The following is a 20,538-nucleotide window of genomic DNA, read 5'->3' as shown; positions in this document are numbered from 1 at the left end:
TTATTTGGAACCTTCTGAATTCAGAAGGAAGTTGACCATCTCTGTGGTTACTTTTAGGAAACTCATTTCATGCTCTTTTAAGGTTTCAAGGGTGGGTTGTTGTTTTTTTAAAAAGTTTCTATTTATATCTTATTCTGCTGTGATTTTCTTTATTATAAACCACACAGCGGGCCTTAATGGGCCTTGGAAAGGGATAGGTTGTAGCCAACCAAGTTCTCCTCAGAGTAGTAGAAATTAATACATCGTTATACAGAGTAGAAATTAATAGTTGTGCTCATTAACATCAATGGGTCTACTCTGAGTAGTCCCAGAACAGGATACAACCCATAGCATTTAAAGAAAATAAGTAACTTTTTAAAAAGAATGATATTGATGGTATGTAGATTTACTACTCTAGTGAGAGCTAGACTATAAGACAAATTTTATGCTTTCCATTAAATAATCAGAAAAAAAGCCTCTAACCTGAGTTGAATAGATGGCCCGTTTTATGATGGTGAGGTCATCACGATCTATGATCTTGCTCATATCTGGGATTTCTCCTCTGTGGGTGCAATAGGGAAGATCTTTTTTTGTGAAAAGAAGGGAAGCGTTTTCCAAGATAATCATTTAAAATTTCTGAAGCAGGAGCTCTCTCTGGCCCACAACACTGGGATTGTTTAACTAACCCAGAGCTTCATACGCAAATACATAACTCTACAGTGAAATATGAGACACCTGAATTCATCTGTCATGGATGCTTCAGCTGAGATTCCTGCATTGCAGGGGGTTGGACTAGATGACCCCTGGGCCCCTTCCACCTCTATGATTCTGTGAGTGAGAGCTCACCTTAATAGTGCATCATAGAGCTTTTTGCCAAATTTTTCCTTGAGCAAATGCGCAGTGTCCCTAAGAGAGAGAGAGAAAGAAAGAGATCATCATTAAAGACTTCCGATCCACTTTTCCTTGTGTGAATGTTTCCCATGTGAATCATGTTGATCTCTGCTTCTTCTTTTTCCTTCCAGCCTCCTCCAACTTGGTGCCCTTCAGACGCTGGACTACAAAGCCACTTCCGAGCTCAAGACGAGGTGGGGTGGCGGGCTTCACGCCCTCCCCACGTGCACAGGGGCTGGCTCCCAGCCTCCGCACCATTGAGGGAATCCTTGGCTGTGTCATCTCCCTAGCCAGCCAATCGGCTGGCCTGGGAGGGAGGCGTGGTTTGCACTATTTAACATGGGCACGGCCAAGGATCTCCCTCTTTTGCTGCCACAGCTCCTCCGGTTTCCCACCCTCCCGCCCTTTAGGTTTTCCTTCTGACTTTGCTATGGACTTCGGTTGGTCGCCGTTAAGGGGCCTGGTAGGAATTTTTCCACTTGGCAAATTGGCACCAGCCACTTGGTTTTTCCACCTACCTCGTAGCAAATCATCACAACTTCCTTGGTTTGGCGGTTAGGCATTGGTGTGGGGGGGTTATGTAGATGTTATGTTATGTTATGAATGGGGGGGAGCGCCATCACCTCCCCCGCATATTGAAGGGTAGTCCGGTAAAGGATTCCAGGGGGCATGGCCCTGTCCGAAGCCTATGGAGGTGAGGGCCTAAAGCACGCCCCTAAGCGGTGACCCTGGGGGAGTTCCTGGTTGATGTGCATCAGCCGGACTCCCCCTACTGGTGGTTAACCCTTCCCGGACTTTAAGCAAACAGGCTGAAGCCGGATAGTTGGTAGGACCAATGCCTAAGCCAATACCGCTCATCACCTGTAACCAATAAAGTTGTGGCCATTTTTTAGCCCATTAACCTAAATACTTGTGTCATGTGTCGTTATTTCCACCAGGGGGAGGCGGGAACCTGCCACGCAACTCCCATCACCCCTGACCATTGGCCATATTGGCTGGGAGGAGGAATCTAACAACATTTAGAGGGCATTTGGGTGAGCAAAGTTGTGTTCCGCTGATCGCAGAAATGTTCGAGGGGCAGCAGTGCCTGGGTTTGGCTTCCTTTGCAAGGAAGAGAACACTAGAGATCTATGACATTTTTTGTGTGTTGCAATTTTTGGGGAACCCATGGCCCTCCAGATGTTGTTGGACTCAACTCCCATCAACCCAAGACAACATGGCCAATGGTCAAGGGTGAGAGGAACTGTAGTCCAGCAAGGGACACAGGCTCCACATCCCTATTGTAATAGTTGCTTTATTTACAAATATGCCAATAGATGGAGGTAAGCAAACACGAGCACTCCTAGCAGGTCACAAATCCACTGTCCCCAAATCACCTACTGCAAGGTATCTCAAGATCCTGCCAGCCTTCAGATCACTCCCTGGACCCTCTAAGGTGGCTGTGTCATGCTTTACAGAGGACAGTTCTCTACTCAAGGTCTAGTTTAAAGATAACAGACGATAAGAAGGAAAAACAGGAGAGGCTCTGAAGTCCCCCATCAACAGTGAGACCAGGGCAGCAGACTAAGAAGGCATACCGATCCACCTGGCTGCAGCTTTCCCTGCTGTGTTGACAGGTAAAGGTAAAGGGACCCCTGACCATTAGGTCCAGTCGTGGCCGACTCTGGGGTTGCGGCGCTCATCTTGCTTTATTGGCCGAGAGAGCTGGCTTACAGTTTCCGGGTCATGTGGCTAGCATGACTAAGCCGCTTCTGGCGAACCAGAGCAGCGCACAGAAACACCATTTACCTTCCCGCTGGAGTGGTACCTATTTATCTACTTGCACTTTGACATGCTTTCGAACTGCTAGGTTGGTAGGAGCTGGGACCGAGCAACGGAAGCTCACCCCGTTGCGGGGATTCGAACTGCCGACCTTCTGATCGGCAAGTCCTAGGCTCTTTGGTTTAACCCACAGCGCCACCCGCGTCCCTCTGTGTTGACAGGTATTGTTTTTCTATTTAATTTGAATAGCTATTTCTAAGCTTGTACCTGTGCATATAAAACTCGCATGTGCATATGTGGCCCCGCCTGCACCCTTCCAGAATTGCAGTTTCATCCCACACAAGGACATTAGCTGTGGGGCAGGGGAAGAAAATGTATTTCCTATTGCGGAGAGATCTCTGTATCTCTCCCGCTGAGGAAACACCATACAACTGCAGCTCCCCAATGAGATATTCGGCATCGGACGCACGGTTTTGTGTTTCATTTGGAACACGTTTAAAAGAGAAGGGTGTGGTTACTTTATCAGACCACAAGGCGGCAGTCTCAAAAACACCTAGTGCAAGTTGGATACATGGTCCAGAAATGGCAAGAGTTACTGTGATGCAGAAGCAAAACTGCCTCTTGCCAAATTCCTTCCTGTTTCATTCTTTCTCTTAACTTTTTTTTCTCCCTCCTCCTGCCAAAATTCCCCTTCCTGCCTAATGACTGCAGACACAGTGGGGTTCACCCTAGTTTTGCAAACTGCGCATCAGATCCGGGTCTTGATCCAGGTGTGTGGGCATTGACACAATTCAATAAGCGTAAGCTGGGAACCACAGCTTGAGCAAGCCCTGGGTCAGCTGCCAGATATTTCATAGAATAAATTGGGTGGTGTGCAGCTATATTTTACTTAGAACGGACCTCCTGAAATTAAAGGACCTAACTTGGTCAGGTTCACCCTTCTGGCAAACATGAAACCCACCAGCCATTTCACACACCAGAATCAGTCAATCAATCAGTCATGGACTGTCATTAATCAACCAGTCAGTCATGGACTGTCATGGACCGGTTGGACACAGAGGAATGGTGGGAGGAACTAGCGGGGAACCCCCAAAGGAAGAAGACTCAGAGCCAGGGGATGGGTGGTGGGACAATGCAGAGTGGTCAGAGGAAGAAGAGGGAGAAGACTGGAAGGAGGAGGTGTTGGAAGCTGAAGACGTAACAGGGCTTAGTGAGCTGGGGAAGTCAGTGGCAGAGGGAAGCCCAGACTCAGAAGCAGGAGAGGAGGGAGGCAAAGACGCAGAGATGAGTGCGGCTGGTAAAGATTCATGGGTGCCTCCTCCCGCTCCTGCTGCAACAAGCTCCACCCCCCTTGGTCGCCCAGAACCAGGAGAGGCATGAAGAGGGGAGGAGCAGAGACAGCAGACTCTCCAAGTCTCCCTATTTTCTAGGGATGTCCCTGATTTAGAGAAGCCATCTTGGTTTCTGATTTGATCCCGGAATGTCCCACTTTTCCTTAGGACGTCCCCATTTTCATTGGAGAAATGTTGGGGGGTATGGAGTTATTCGACTCCTGAGCCATCTGAAGGCAATCCTGAAAAGGGAAGTGGTTTTTTTTAATAAAAAAATGTTTAATGTTTTATTATGTCTTTATATTTATATATATTGGAAGCTGCCCAGAGTGGCTGGGGCAACCCAGTAAGATGTGTGGGGTATAAATAGTAAAATTATCATTATGGAATGGGACGTCCCTATTTTCATTGGAGAAATGTTGGAGAGTATGAAACATGTGCGCCGGCAGAGTCTCAGATTGCTTGGAGGGGACCTGGGAGAGAAGGGGGCTTAGGCGACTGTGGGGAGGCGAGGACCTTCAATCTTGGCTCCTGCTTCAAGGGGGCAAGACCTGCTAGAGATCAGTTGCTCTGCTCATTAGGACTGGCACTCCTGTGCAGATCCTGTTTTTGCTAATAAAGAGTTAACTTCAACTTGCTCAGTGTGATTTACTGCTGGCTCGCTCCTGCCATTAACTCTTTTGCTTTGCCGCACCAAAAGAGAAAGAAAGAGGTTTACCATAGCTGCTTCCGGACTGCCTGGCCTTTCAGGGTTTCCACGTTGAAATTGTTGGTATTTGCTGGCATTATGAAGAACACCACGACGGTGACATCGCTCCTGTGCACCTGAATGAAGAAAAGATGCCCATCTCAACAGGGAGAGATTTTTTGCAATGCCCTCCCCTTATTGCTCATCTTGTTTGACCTTTAAAGACCTAAATTGGAACCACGTTATCCGAAAGACCACTGACGCCAGGGTTGGGAAACCTTTTTTCAGACCAAGGGCCGCATTCTGTTCTGGTCAGCTTCCTAGGGGCCACATGACACTGTTTCCTGTTGCAAGGGGCCAAAGTGGGCGGAGCAAAGAATATTCATCCAGGCAAGCAAGAAGCATTATCAGAGTTCAAAGACACATTCCAGCCAGGCAAAAACACTCATGGAGGATGTAAAGCACAGCTGGTGAGGGGTGTGGCCTAGGAATAGGAGGTGTGGCCTAAGGATAGTCCCAATGCAAAAATCGGATGCTCTTCCATTGCACTATGAGTCTTCCCTTAGCCCATCCATATCAGATTTGACTATGTGTGTGCTGCATCCGAGACAGCCAAGTGGCAAAAACTGTGGAAATCCATTGCACTATACATATGGGAGTCTGTATTATACCCTTGTTGAGCTTTGCAAAGAGGCAGAACCCATAAAGTACATGCATGAAATCTCAGTGGCAGTCCCCAGCATCTCCTGTTAAAGTATTTGGTCATTCTCACATGCAATGTACCGTATTTTTCGCTCTATAGGACGCACGGGACCATAGGACGCACCAGACCATAGGAGGGGGAGAACAGGGGAAAAAAAATCTCCCCCTCTCTGCTCAGCGCCCCTTCAGTGAAGTGGCAGGAGAAACAGAGCCCCTTCCATTTCTCCTCCTGCTTCACTGAAAGGGTGCTGCGCAGAGAGGGAAAACTGTGCAGCGCCTTTGCAGCGAAGTGAAGCCTGGAGAGCAAGAGGGATCGGCATGCACGACCCCTCTCACTCTCCAGGCTTCAGACGGCTATCCACAAGCCTTCGGAGCACAACGGGAACTCCTGCTGCGCTCCGAAGGCTTGCGGATAGCTGCCTGAAGCCCCCGGAGCGCAGCGGGACCTCCCACTGTGCTCCATGGGCTTCAGGCGGCTTCAGCGAAAGCAATGCGAAGCCTCCGGAGCGCGGGGGGAGCTCTCCCTCTGCGCTTTGGAGGCTTCGCGTTGCTATCGCTGAAGCCAAGGAGCCTGCATTCACTCCATAGGATGCACACACATTTCCCCTTAATTTTTGAAGGGGGAAAAGTGCGTCTTATAGAGCCAAAATACGGTAGTTGCACTCTTCCATTGCCTCTGGACACAGACAGATGCCAACTCGATCCATCGTGCTCTGTCTATGGGACCCGGAGGACAGCTGCCAGTCAGAGCAGGCGAGGGAAACAGACTAAGGCGGCCTCACATGAATTTGCATTCTTTCTTACCCTCAAGAGGAAGTTCAATCTTGATAAGGCCTCTAAAAACATGTCGGCTCCTTTGTTTGAAAACTCGTATCTCCCAGCAATGAAGAAAAACAAAGTCCTTTCAAGGTTGAAATCAAGGTGTCTGAAAGCAAGGGCAAACAAACGTAAATTGGGTCAAGTGGTCGATCAGAGAGGGCTCATGGTAAACTGTGCTGCCGACTGAAGGTCACTGACACAGCAATAACGCTGCAGGTTTCCTGTTCTACCTCTCATCTACGTGAATCTTGACTAGAACACACACAGCGATGGCACCAGTGTTGTGGAATGCCCTCCTGGCTGAAATATGAAAGCCACCATCTGCATTGGCATTCTGCCGGCTCTGGAAGACACACCTGTTTGGGCAAGCAGTCCCCTGAACTTGATGGGGTTTTTTAATTGCTTGTTTACTTATTAATTGTAATGCTTTTAAATGCCCTTACTTTATTGTGTATTATAAATATGGGTGCTTTTAGCATTTGGATGGAACTGTTTCATTGTTTATTTAAAACTGTGCACTGCTTAGAAGCCATTAAAGCATGAAACTAGTCTGTTAATCAGATAATAATAGCCGTTGTTAACAATAAGAACATAAAGCCCAGATGAAGAAGAGAAGAAGAAGAGTTTGGATTTGATATCCCGCTCTATGCGGGACAAGAAGCTACAGTTAGAACTGGATACAGAACAACTGATTGGTTCAAAATTGGGAAAGGAGTACGACAAGGCTGTATATTGTCTCCCTCCTTATTTAACTTATATGCAGAATTCATCATGCGAAAGGCTGGGTTGGATGAATCCCAAACTGGAATTAAGATTGCCGGAAGATATATAAACAGCCTCAGATATGCAGATGACACAACCTTGATGGCAGAAAGTGAGGAGGAATTAAAGAACCTTTTAATGAGGGTGAAAGAGGAGAGCGCAAAATATGGTCTGAAGCATAATATCAAAAAAACCGAAGATCATGGCCACTGGTCCCATCACCTCCTGGCAAAAAGAAGGGGAAGAAATGGAGGCAGTGAGAGCTTTTACTTTCTTGGGCTCCATGATCACTGCAGATGCTGACAGCAGCCACGAAATTAAAAGACGCCTGCTTCTTGGGAGAAAAGCAATGACAAACCTAGACAGCATCTTAAAAAGCAAAGACATCACCTTGCCGACAAAGGTCCGTATAGTTAAAGCTATGGTTTTCCCAGTAGTGATATATGGAAGTGAGAGCTGGACCATAAAGAAGGCTGATCGCCGAAGAATTGATGCTTTTGAATTATGGTGCTGGAGGAGACTCTTGAGAGTCCCATGGACTGCAAGAAGATCAAACCTATCCATTCTGAAGGAAATCAGCCCTGAGTGCTCACTGGAAGGACAGATCGTGAAGCTGAGGCTCCAATACTTTGGCCACCTCATGAGAAGAGAAGACTCCCTGGAAAAGACCCAGATGTTGGGAAAGATGGAGGGCACAAGGAGAAGGGGATGACGGAGGACGAGATGGTTGGACAGTGTTCTCGAAGCTACGAATGTGAGTTTGCGGGAGGCAGTGGAAGACTGGAGTCCCCGGTGTGCTCTGGTCCATGGGGTCACGAAGAGTTGGACACGACTAAATGACTAAATGACAACAATTGTGTTGGAAAGTGTGAATTAGGTGCATTTGCCTTTAAATGTTAACTGGATTGAATCCCTTCCCCCCAATCAGTAGGCCTAATGAAGTTCATCCCTTGGCCCACCTCACATTCCACCCTCATCCTTCTTCAGATCTCAGGATCTTTGAAGTCAAACATTGGCAATCCTGCCAGGAGGGGTGCCAGTACCTAGGGGCCAAACCCTTTTGGCCCCCTCCCTATATTTTTGGGTTAGGGGCTGGGGCCCCCAATGACCCAAAGGTACGGAGCCAAGTGAAACATGCCTCCAGCGGCCAGCTCCTTCTCCTCCCTGTCATGGAGGGGATGGAGGGTCAAAGCGGCCTCCCACCAGTGGCAACACCAGGAGGAAGTGAAGGAGGAGCCACTCCCGTTGAGCCGTTTGGCTCTGCCCCCAGCTCCCCCCGACGTCCTGATGTCACACACGTGACGTCAGCTCCCCCAATCACTTCTCCAAGTTGGCGTCTCTGTCTGCTAGCAAGGCTGTTTCCCAGTCCCACAGATAAACTGTGAATGGGGTTTTGGGTGTCTGGGGCAAGGTCTACCCTAACATTTTGGAATAACCCAATTGTCCCTTTTTTGAACATACCCGTAGAAATGGCCTCGAACAAACTCTTGGATCCTAGCTTTGCAGGTGGCGTGCAGATTCTGGAATTCGTGCATTGCGGAGAATTTCTTAATGTTCAGCCCATTGGGAGTGACAACATCTGGCAAAAGAAGAGGAAAAGCAGCAGCAGCTGAGTAGATCTGAAAGACGTGGAAGGAACAGGGTCTCCCTCTTTTCTTGACAGGTGTCAGGGATTGGACTCAAGGGGGAGAGATGGAGGAGGAATGATGGATGGAATGCAGGAGAAGAGGAAGGCAAAAAAACAACAATGCTATACTCAATAAACACATACTCCATAAACACACCAGACGTAACCGGCTGTACTTTTGAATAAATAAGGTATAATATTCATTGTATCAAATTACAGATTTCAACAGAAGTCTCATAAAGTTCAACAAAAAAGGCAGAAGACCTAGTAGATCAGTTCATTCTCTAGTCAGTTCATGCATGAGGTCCATACATGTATAGGTATCTATTCCACCTGTCTGTTCATAGAGTCCAATAATCCACATGAAGGGTTGTTACAGTTCCACAGAATCCTTTCAGAGTCTAAGACAAGGATTTCTGGAATATTAACCTTGTTTTGCCACTACTGTGCTATAAGATCCACTATCCTATAATATTACATATGAGCCTGTTCTACTGATGAAGCCTAGGATGGCAAAACAAGGCTAATATTCCGGAAATCCTTGTCTTAGATTCTGTGAAAGGATTCTGTGGAACTGTAACAACCTTTCATGTGGATTGTTGGACTCTTTGAACAGACAGGTGGAATAGATACATGTATGGACCTCATGCATGAACTGACTAGAGAATGAACTGATCCACTGGGTCTTCTGCTTTTTCCGTTGAACTTTATGAAACTTCTGTTGAAATCTATAATTCGATACAATGAATATTTATTTTTTCAAAAGTACAGCCGGTTACGTCTTGTGTGTTTATGGAGAAGAGGAAGGCAGTATTGATTTATAGCAGGGTTTTGAGGAAGTTCACAGCTCAGGGACAGGCGAACAGAAGAGTTGGGAAGTGTTAGGAGAAGGGGGAGGGGAGATAGAAGCAGGAGAGCCAGCTGACATATTGTCACTGGAGAGTATTTCCTACCCCCCTTCCCCCAGAACGTGACGCTCATTAAGAGTGCAGGAACAAAGGACTCAAAGCCAATACGTGATAATGCCTTATCTGATTGCCTTTTCTGAGTAGCCTGGCCATTCCTTTGAGATGGTAAATATTTAGTTCCCGAATCTCTTATGCATATTGATAGTGTGCTCAGCTTAACAGATACTTGCCAGACTATATTTAAAGGGAGGTGTAAGCCCCTACGGTCCAAAGACAATTGGAAAGCTTTCCCCATTTCCTTCCTCCTTGCAGAGAAATATTTGGGAGGTCAATTTGGGAGAGACAAAATGGCTTCAGGATTGCTCTCCTGTACTGTTTTAGACACAATACTTATGCATGTGTGTTGCCTTGTACATTTATGAACATTTATTTATATATATTGTAAGGATATCAGGGGGTTACTCGAGAGCAATCAGGTAAATGCCTCCCTAGTCAGCTGTAAAGCCTCGTTATTGGTGCCAAAATCCCTTCACCATGCAGAGCGCCACTATTCCGTGGCTCGCTCATTCACTGGCAGAATCTGTGAGTGGGCGGTCCTTAAACCTTCCCCAGCAGAGTAGTTTGTTGACGCCCAATCTGCGCCTCGACTCTCGGCGCGGAAGCCTACTGCGCAGGGAGGGCGTGGGTAATGGAGGACCTCTCTCCTCCCCGCTTTGCCCAGGCAAGGTGTCCTGGCACCGTCTCGCCTCCTCCGAGCCCTGAAGCTCCTCTCCACTGGAGGCGTGGTTACTCTCCTCCACTGAGGAGGTGCTGCTTCCCACGATCTTTGGGGGCTCTCTGTAATCCACCCGGCTTTTCCCCTCTCGCCCCTGAGCCGATGGCAGTTCCCTGACATATATATATATGTCTTATATATATATAAGACCTTAGAATTCCTATAACAGTGGGTTTGGCAAAAGCGCACCTCAAAGCCAAAAAAAACAGTGGGTTTAGCAAAAGCGCACCTCATGCTACAAGCGGTTTTCGGCTTAGGGCCCTCGTATCTATGGGACCGCCTCTCCTGGTATGCCCTGCAGAGGACCTTAAGGTCCATGAATAACCATAGTTTAGAGGTTCCGGGCCCTAAGGAAGTCAGATTATCCTCCACCAGGGTCAGGGCCTTTTCAGTGATGGCTCTGACCTGGTGGAATGCTCTGTCCCATAAGACTAGGGCCCTTCAGGATTTAACCTCCTTCCATCAGGCCTGTAAGACAGAGCTATTCCGCCTGGCCTTTAATTTGAATTCAGCCCGATTTTTTATTTCCCTTCTCTTCCTTCCCCCTCCCCTTTTATGAAGATCACCAGCTCTGAGACCCCACAGCTAATTCTCCCCTGGCCTCCTCGCTGGCCCAAAGAGGACCAATTCAGCCAGCCAGCCCTGGGATTATCTAATTGATTTTTTATTAATTGTTATTCATGTTTTTATACTGTATTTTATGCTGCTTTTATAATTAAGTGTTTTAAAGTGTTTTAAATTTGTTGTTAGCCACCCTGAGCCCAGTTTTTGAACCGGGAAGGGTGGGGTATAAATAAAATATTATTATTATTATTATTATTATTATTATTATTATTATTATTAAGAATGGACCTCCAGAATGAATTAAGTTAGTAACCGGATGTACCCCTGTACCTCTAGGTACGGTTCTCCCAACTCTGCAAATCACAAGCTGTTTTGCTCGCAATGCCCTTGTGTAGACTTCAGGCTTAATGATCTACTACGGCAGAGATCATAAACCCCTTCTTTGACCAACAGCCAAATTTCGCAACTTTGCAGAATGACATGCATCTCTGACACAGGGGTCCTCTGTAGGTCTGCAAGATTGAGTCAGCCTCACCTGTAGTTAGATTAATCTAGGAGTGCAGTATCACTTGGGGAAAGAGAGCACCAGCTCTCACTTGACTTCCTACAGCCCTTACTGATGCTGCTTACCAGTAGGTAAAGGTAAAGGTAAAGGTAAAGGTACCCTTGCCCGTATGGGCCAGTCGTGTCCGACTCTAGGGTTGTGTGCCCATCTCACTTAAGAGGCCGGGGGCCAGTGCTGTCCGGAGACACTTCCGGGTCACGTGGCCAGCGTGACAAGCTGCATCTGGCGAGCCAGCGCAGCACACGGAAACGCCATTTACCTTCCCGCCAGTAAGCAGTCCCTATTTATCTACTTGCACCCGGGGGTGCTTTTGAACTACTAGGTTGGCAGGCGCTGGGACCGAACAACGGGAGCGCACCCCGCCACGGGGATTCGAACCGCCGACCTTTCGATCGGCAAGTCCTGGGCACTGAGGTTTTACCCACAGCGCCACCCACGTCCCTGTAGGTAGCAGTACCAGTAGGTATGTACCAGTAGGTAGAGGGAGACAAATGGGGAGGCTGGTGTGGTGCAAACTGGTGCTACTCCTGCAGTGTTTGCACTGCGGTGGCGTTGCGGCTACCCCTCCTGCTAAGCAGCAGTGATGCGGGTGATGGAGGTCAGGTGATCAGCCCTCTCCCACCAACCACTGCTGCAGAGGTGGGCAACGTCAGGCAAAAACCATCCTAATTTACAGAATAACCTCATCTTGTTTAAGGTTAGAGGTGGCGCTATGGTCTAAACCACAGAGCTTCTTGGGCTTGCTGGTTGTAAAGTCGGCAGTTTAAATCCCCACAACGGGGTGAGCTCCCATCACTCTGGCCCAGCTCCTGCCAACCTGCCAATTCAAAGTGTTGGTGCTGACCTTTAAAGCCCTAAACGGCCTCAGTCCAGTATACCTGAAGGAGTGTCTCCACCCCCATCGTTCTGCCCGGACACTGAGGTCCAGCGCCGAGGGCCTTCTGGCGGTTCCCTCGCTGCGAGAAGCCAAGTTACAGGGAACCAGGCAGAGGGCCTTCTCGGTAGTGGCACCCGCTCTGTGGAACACCCTCCCACCAGATGTCAAAGAGAAAAACAACTACCAGACTTTTAGAAGACGTCTGAAGGCAGCCCTGTTTAGGGAAGCTTTTAATGTTTACTAGACTATTGTATTTTAATATTCTGTTGGAAGCCGCCCAAAGTGGCTGGGGAAACCCCGCCAGATGGGTGGGGTATAAATAATAAATTATTATTATTATTATTATTATTATTATTATTATTATTATTATTATTACCTAGCAGTTCGAAATCACGCCAGTGCAAGTAGATAAATAGGTACTGCAACAGGAAGGTAAATGGCGTTTCCGTGTGCTCTGCTTTCCGTCACAGTGCCCCATTACACCAGAAGCGGTTTAGTCATGCTGGCCACATGACCTGGAAAGCTGTCTGTGGACAAACGCCGGCTCCCTCGGCCTGAAAAGTGAGATGAGAGCCGTACCCCATTGTTGATTTTGACTGGACTTAACCATCCAGGGTCCTTTACCTTTTTACCTCTCCATCTTCACGAAATACCACCATATACCTGGGCTTAACCATGTGCAATGACTTCATTCAACCAGTGCTTTAAACAGAGAATATTGTCAGTTTCCGACTCAGTGAGAAGGTGGTCCATCAAGGCAAACAGGGCATTGCCCCCCCCCCCAACCTCAGTTGGCCACTCTGGAAGTTGTTACTGCCTGCCAACTTCCTTGCCCTTCTAAGACTCAGCGGGGAAGAGGGTATGGCAAAACTAGAGCCTTTCTCAATTTGCCGACTCTTGGCAAGCGTTCGGCACCAGTTCCCCTCCGACATCTTGATCTTACCAGCTGCTCTCTTCAGCATGTGCTCTGCTTCTATGGCCGTTATCTGAGAGACTGTGGTGAAGACATGGGCACAATGCACCGAGGCCCGTTCCATACAGTACCGGTGATATATCTGCCTCTCGCCTGCTTCTTTATCTATGTCAAACTGTTGGACAGCAAAAAGGAGAACAAGAATTACTTGTGTGTCAAGGTCCCCAAGCCACCCCCCAATAATTCACACATCACACATCAATTTTGGTTTGGTTTTTTGGCACGATTTTGGCCACAACTTTATTTAAATACACACAAGTGAGTGGTTGCTTAGGCATTGGTTCTGACTATCTGGCCTTGCCCAGGGACAGAACTGACTTCTGGATTCCAGCGGAAGCCAGTGAGGGAAACAAATTTGGGGAGAAAATGAAGCTGGGCCTCAGTCCCTCACTTCTCACCCTCATGCTTCTGGTGGCTTGCACGGCCCAAGTCTGATGCCAGGGACAAGGACGAAAAGAATGGCAAGCCCCTGGATTCCTTTAACGGAATTCCCTTTCCGCACCACCATTGGAGGGGTAGGCACTTACCCCTCCACCAACCAATTTGAACCAATGCCTAACCTCCAACCTTACAAGTTGTGACGATTTGCTACGCAGGAGGCAAAAACCAAATGGCACCAGCCAATCAGCCAAATGGACAAAATTCCTACCAGGCCCCTGCCTCAAAGCAGATGACCCAATGACAGGCATAGCAAGGTCAAGCGAACAACCCCCCCCCCAATACAGGGAGGGTGGGCGGGTGATCCGGTGCAAGCAGCCAAGAGGACGCCCAAAGTTGGGCGTCCAGTATTTAAAACCTCTGACCCCTCCTTCAAAATTGGCAACAAGCAATTCTCCCCAGCGACCCAATTAACCAATTCACTGCCTGGGTCACTCCACAAATGCGCCCAGCAACACTGGGGTGGCTTGTATCCCCCACCGCAACACGTGCTCTCTGCTAGGGAGAACACGTTTTGTCAGATGGTGGGCGTACCTCCACAAATGGCCTAAGTGTACAGGCAAGTTATTCAGCCAGAGTAGTGGGGTGTTGTTGTTTTTTGGGGGGTCACATTTAAAGGAAAATCTCTGAACCAGAAACTGTGCCTCTAGCTGAGATGGTATGCCTGACCTCCAATATGTGAGCTTTCTGGATGAATTCTAATTCACCAAGTCACCCAACATCTAAAGGGCATCTTAGAAATGAGGTCAACAAGTGCTTGGGCAAGTCTATCGCATTGACACAGAAAGTTCAAAGGGGAAAGGAAGGCGACAGGGCATGGAGATTAGACGTGGTGGAACCCCAACAGAGATGTCGGAGCACTCGATTAAGAGTTCAAATGGTCATCACCCGTTTTCCACCCGCAAAAGCCAAATCTCCACAATGTTAACCAATTCTTAACTCTAATAAGGTGTCAATGATTACAGTTGAATTGCAATCCTCTTAGTCTTAAGTGATCCTTTATGGCTGGGAGACCATGGGTGGTTCCCTCAAGGTCAAGGTCAGGGAGACGTTCTAGACCACAACTCTCCTATCCAGGACATTAATAGCCAGCTTGAAGATTGAGACTGGAGAGGATCTTCAATTTCTCCAGTGCCATATGACATCTGATGCAAAATCTATGTAAGCTTCCCCCCCCCCCCCAGGGAAGCAATTTTAAAATTACAGACAGTTGATTAAATCAGGGGTGTTGGGGTAATAAGGATAATGCTTTTTTGAAACTCCTGTTTTTATAATGTGCTTCACTTACTACATTTTGGGAGAAAGTATCGGTTTGTATAAACGTGACTGTGTGGAAATAGTTGACATTTTCAAAATATTCTTTTGAATTACGTACCTAATGTATGGAATCTGACAACTGTACAATGTAAGTGGGATTTTTTTGTGCCCCTGCTATGGCCAAAAGACTGATATTGATGCACTGGAAAGATAAACCTATGGCCCCCTTTAGTCAATGGATTGCAGATATGGCAACACTCGCAACTTATGAATGGATTGCTTGCAGACATAGACGCTGTATGGACAAGTATAGTGATATTTGGAATGCATTTATTAAAAGTAATAAGTAGGTTATAAATAACCATATATGTATTTGGGTGACAATAAAATACCTATATACTAGATAAGCATATGTGGAATTGTAGATCTTGGCATATAAAGTCATACCTCATGTTACGTTTGCTTCATGTTACATTCTTTCAGGTTATGTCCCACAGCGCCCCGGAAGTAACGGAAAGGGTTACTTCCAGGTTTCACTGCTCGCACATACGCAGAAGCGCCGAATCGCAACCCACACATGCACAGACACGCCACTGCGGGTTGTGCGTTTTTCATGTTGCGAACGGGCCTCCGGAATGGATCCCGTTCGCAACCAGAGGTACCACTGTACAGTGATATAATATACCTTTCCCCCTTTCTCCCCCCCTTTCTGTTTCTATTTTATTTTGTTCAGTTGAAATATTCTCATTTTAAAAAATCATAATAATAATAAAAAATCAGGGTGGGGGACCTTTTTCAGACTCCCGCATTGCAACATGGGCAACCATCTGGAGGCAACATGGGGGTGGGGGGTAGAAAGAGCAATGGACAGGAGTCTTACCATTGTGGTGTTAAATATCTCTCTCTCTCTCTCTCTCTCTCTCTCTCTCTCTCTCTCTCTCTCTCTCCACCAGGCAAGCAAAGACCATTAACACAATTCCAGGACACATTCCAGCTTGGCGGGGAGGGGGGAGGTCGGGGAGGGGGCATGGCTTGCAGAGAGGGTATGTGGCTTGGGGAGCATCCCAAGGCCACACAAAAAGGCTCATGTTTTGTTAGGGATGGATCAGTATTTTATCAGAAAATGCACATTCCATCTTCTCTGTATACAGTGGTGCCTTGGGTTAAGAACTTAATTCATTCTGGAGGTCCGTTCTTAACCTGAAACTGTTCTTAACCTGAAGCACCACTTTAGCTAACGGGGCCTCCTGCTGCTGCCGTGCCGATGGAGCACGATTTCTGTTCTCATCCTGAAACAAAGTTCTTAACCTGAGGTACTATTTCTGGGTTAGCGGAGTCCGTAACCTGAAGCATATGTAACCTGAAGCGTATGTAACCCGAGGTACTGCTGTACACAGTTCTAAACACGTTCCATCCTAAAATATGTGTCCCAATGCACTTTGCTTTGCCTTCTGAGCCCACAATGGCACCACAAAATCCATAGTAGTGCGAAGGCGGCAGGTTCCGATCTGCCCGTTAGCGCAGGAGGTGCAGACCAGGTCAGTTCACGCTGGAATTAACAGAAATTGAATTTATCAATCACCCCTAATCCTGGGGGCCAGTTGCTTCTTCTGAGCAGATTTAGGCATCAAGACGCACCATTATAATCCTATTTATCCGTAGAAGACAGGTCTCCATTTATAGACCAGACAATTCCTTCTCCTCCCATTATTTGCCTCCCCTATGAATTCCAGCGATGACCCTTTGCCAAGGCCATACATGATGTCTAGCCTTTGACCTTGCTCTGCAAGGTTGTGAGAGAAATCTCATTGTCTCCCTCTTGGCAGCCTAGTCCAAGATCCATGGGTTCTAATAGCCTTATGGTGAGTTGAAGGACAGGTTGATTGGAATTTATCAGATGAGACAGTACAACTGGGTAGACCAGGGGTCACCAACCTAAGGCCCATGGGCCGGAAATGGCCCACAGAGGTCATTTGACTGGCCCACGAGCCACCCCCAAATTGAGTTGCCTGCTCACGTGCTACGCTAAAATGGCACAGTGCGGCCCTGGGACTCGCTTCCGTGGTGCTGGAAATCACGGGGGCACGTGCTCACGCGTGCTTGTGATCCAGCCCACGGAGGGATCTCTGCGGGACCGATCCGGCCCAGGCAAGATAAACCTGGCCGACCCCTGGGTTACACTTTTCTGATGACTCACCCCATCGCTTGATTCCAGCCCGTGACTATACTGAGTGCTCCTGTCATTCATGCTCTTGGGAGTTGTTGTTATATCACCTAACACCAGGCAGTGTCTGGGCAACTTACAATGAATGTAAACATCATTGTATTACTACTGCAGGTGCTACATAAAACCGTGGTACCTCGGGTTACAGACGCTTCAGGTTACAGACTCGGCTAACCCAGAAATAGTACCTCAGGTTAAGAACTTTGCTTCAGGATGAGAACAGAAATTGTGCAGCGGCAGCGGGAGGCCCCATTAGCTAAAGTGGTACCTCAGGTTAAGAACGGTTTCAGGTTAAGAACGGACCTCCAGAACGAATTAAGTTCTTAACCTGAGGTACCACTGTACCCTGCCCTTTGGAACTCCCTGCCTATTGAAATCAAGCAGGCGTCTTCCCTTCGGCGCCTGCTAAAAACATTTGTGTTTAGACAAGCCTAACCAGATGCTTAGAAAGTTAAGGTGATTTTAATCTGTTCTAGTATTTTTTTGTATGTTTTAAAATACGGTTGTGATTTCTCTCTCTCCATTTTATTGTTTTATTGTTCCGTAAACCTCTTTGAGGTGTTGTTGTTTTACAATCAAGGGCTGTATAAATTTTATGAAATCAAGCAATTCCCTGTCACAAAATGAGCCTACAACAATGGGAGTTTCGAACACTGCCTGCAGCAATGTCCTGACATATTGTGACAATTCTGTCACTCATTTTTATCTCTTGGTTGGCTGTGTGCTTTCCCTCTCTGGCTACTAACTTTTAACACAGACTACTTGAGCCGGCGCTGAAGGGCCAGTTGATCAGCTTTGACATGATCACGCCCCCCCCCTAAAGTTAAGAACAGGCAAAGGAGCCATCAGTCGATCTAGATGACTGGAGGCAAATTGGGGTGTGCCTAAGCGACAGCTACCCTACATGTAAAAAATATGTCAGAGACCCACTCTTTTGCAGGTAAGGCAAAGTAGTTCATTGGCTTATCAGCCACCACACTCCTGGTTTCTCAAACCAAGTGAGGAACATTTATATGAGGGAGAGAGGAGCATCTGACTCGACCTAGACTATTGGTGAAAGAGAGTTTACAGAGTGGTTAAGTCTCCTTGCAGCGCTATCCTTTGGCCAGAGATGGTTGGAAGTACACAGCCTTAAACTCCCAGCTCAGATTGCTGGTTCAAGACCTGCCCCAGGCTTGAGTTCGCCTGTCATAGGATTGCCATATGTCTGAAATTTCCTGGACATAGCCGGTATTCTGCCCCCGTAAACAGTGTCCATTTTTGTGTGTGTGAATTTAATTAAAAACAGCTGAAAAACTTTTCATTTTTTAAAGAGACTTTTTTTTGGAGGGGGGAAGAAACCTCAACAATTTGGGGCAAAACTAAATAAAGCTCAACAACTTTGTGTTTTGTGTCTGGATTTTCACTTTTTGAAATATGGCAACCCTATCCTGTCAATAATATGAAAGGTCCATCTATTTCAGGGGTCAGAAAACTACAGCCCGTGGGCCGGATACGGCCTGAGGGGGCCGTTAAACTGGCCCCCGGCCCTTGCCGCCTGCTCGGTCAATCCCTGTGCGGAGCTAAACCGGCACACTGCACCACTTGCTCCGTGTGGGGACTGACTTCCAGGACACAGCCACGGCTTCCTATTGGCTGCAGGAAGCTCCAATAGGAAGCAGCAGACGCCTCCTCCTCCCCTGCAATAGCTCTGAAAGCCAGCGGGGAAAGAGCGGCGTGCATGTGTGCGTATGTGCGATCCGGCCCACCAGTGGAAAAGTTTGCCGACCCTGAGGGCCTTCTGGCGCTTCCCTCTCTGAGAGAAGCCAAGTTGCAGGGAACCAGGGAGAGGGCCTTCTCGGTAGTGGCACCCGCCCTATGGAATGCCCTCCCACCAGATGTCAAAGAGAAAAACAACTACAGTGGTACCTCAGGTTACATACGCTTCAGGTTACATTCACTTCAGGTTACAGACTCTGCTAACCCAGAAATAGTACCTTGGGTTAAGAACTTTGCTTCAGGATGAGAACAGAAATCGTACAGCGACAGCACGGCAGCAATGGGAGGCCCCATTAGCTAAAGTGGTGCTTCAGGTTAAGAACAGCTTCAGGTTAAGAACGGACCTCCAGAACAAATTTAGTACTTAACCCGAGGTACCACTGTACCAGACTTTTAGAAGACATCTGAAGGCAGCCCTGTTTAGGGAAGCTTTTAATGTTTAATAGGTTATTGTATTTTAGTGTTTTATTGGAAGCCGCCCAGAGTGGCTGGGGAAACCCAGCCAGATGGGCGGGGTATAAATAAATTATTATTATTATTATTATTATTATTATTATTATTATTATTATTATTTTATTCTCTGAGCAATAGCAGCCAGCAAAATGCTCTGGGAAGCTGATAAGGAGGACATTGTTCCCCTCATTATTTATCCCAGGGCTCTGTTACACAGTACAGTGGTACCTCTGGTTACGAACGCTTCTGGTTACGAACGCTTCAGGTTACGAGCTCTGCCAACCCCGAAGTAGCTGCTCCTGGTTGTGAACTTTGCCCCAGGATGTGAACGAAAATTGCGCGCTGGAAGTGTGCACACATTGGGAGGTTCCATTAGCGAAAGCGAACCTCAGGATAAGAACGGTTTCAGCTTCAGAACGGACCTCTGGAACGAATTAAGTTCGTAACCAGAGGTACCACTGTACTGGCTAACAGCAATGCAGGTGGGCAGACACTGTCTAATCATTCACTGCTCACTTTCCACATTCCTCCTACAAGCTCCTCCTTAGTCGGTTGTCATTTGGAAGAGCCACGAATCTTCACTCTTGGTCGCAGGGGGCAGGGCAGTGAAAAAGAAATGGAGCAATCCAACATATGCCACTAAATAGCTCTCTCAACCTCTAATGGGCTTTAGGTCTTTAACAGCTCTGAACTGCTGACCTAGAAGTGAAAGGCTTATGATCCAATTACTAGACCCCCTGAGCTGCGCTGCGGAATAATTCTAAGGAGGCTTTTAAAAGCCCTCACTTTAGAAAAATAAAAAATGAATGCAGCACCCTCAGCCTGCCTAGAGAGTTGCTCCCAACACTTTTATATATATATATATATATATATATATATATATATATATATATATATTGCAGAGAATGCTTTTGAATTATGGTGCTGGAGGAGACTCTTGAGAGTCCCATGGACTGCAAGAAGATCAAACCTATCCATTCTGAAGGAAATCAGCCCTGAGTGCTCACTGGAAGGACAGATCGTGAAGCTGAGGCTCCAATACTTTGGCCACCTCATGAGAAGAGAAGACTCCCTGGAAAAGACCCTGATGTTGGGAAAGATGGAGGGCACAAGGAGAAGGGGACGACAGAGGACGAGATGGTTGGATAGTGTCTTCGAAGCTACAAACATGAGTCTGACTAAACTG

At 47.3% G+C, this 20,538-nt stretch overlaps 1 protein-coding gene across 3 annotated transcripts in view; it reads right to left on the bottom strand.

The window, feature by feature from the left end:
* The window catches only part of GYS2 (glycogen synthase 2), a 48,400-nt gene that overhangs the window by 9,828 nt on the left and 18,034 nt on the right, over positions 1-20,538 (bottom strand). For all 3 annotated transcript variants that reach the window (XM_083572764.1, XM_083572762.1, XM_083572763.1), the window contains 6 exons: positions 13,193-13,337; positions 8,395-8,512; positions 6,157-6,277; positions 4,681-4,787; positions 826-885; positions 463-541 (listed from right to left, as the gene is read on the bottom strand). In XM_083572764.1, coding sequence (XP_083428890.1) covers positions 463-541; positions 826-885; positions 4,681-4,787; positions 6,157-6,277; positions 8,395-8,512; positions 13,193-13,337 — 630 coding nt within the window. The remainder of the gene's footprint in view (positions 1-462; positions 542-825; positions 886-4,680; positions 4,788-6,156; positions 6,278-8,394; positions 8,513-13,192; positions 13,338-20,538) is intronic.

The sequence above is a fragment of the Podarcis filfolensis genome, assembly GCF_964270895.1.
Source record: "Podarcis filfolensis genome assembly, chromosome: 10".
NCBI lineage: Eukaryota > Metazoa > Chordata > Lepidosauria > Squamata > Lacertidae > Podarcis > Podarcis filfolensis.
This window is presented reverse-complemented; position numbering and strand designations above follow the sequence as displayed.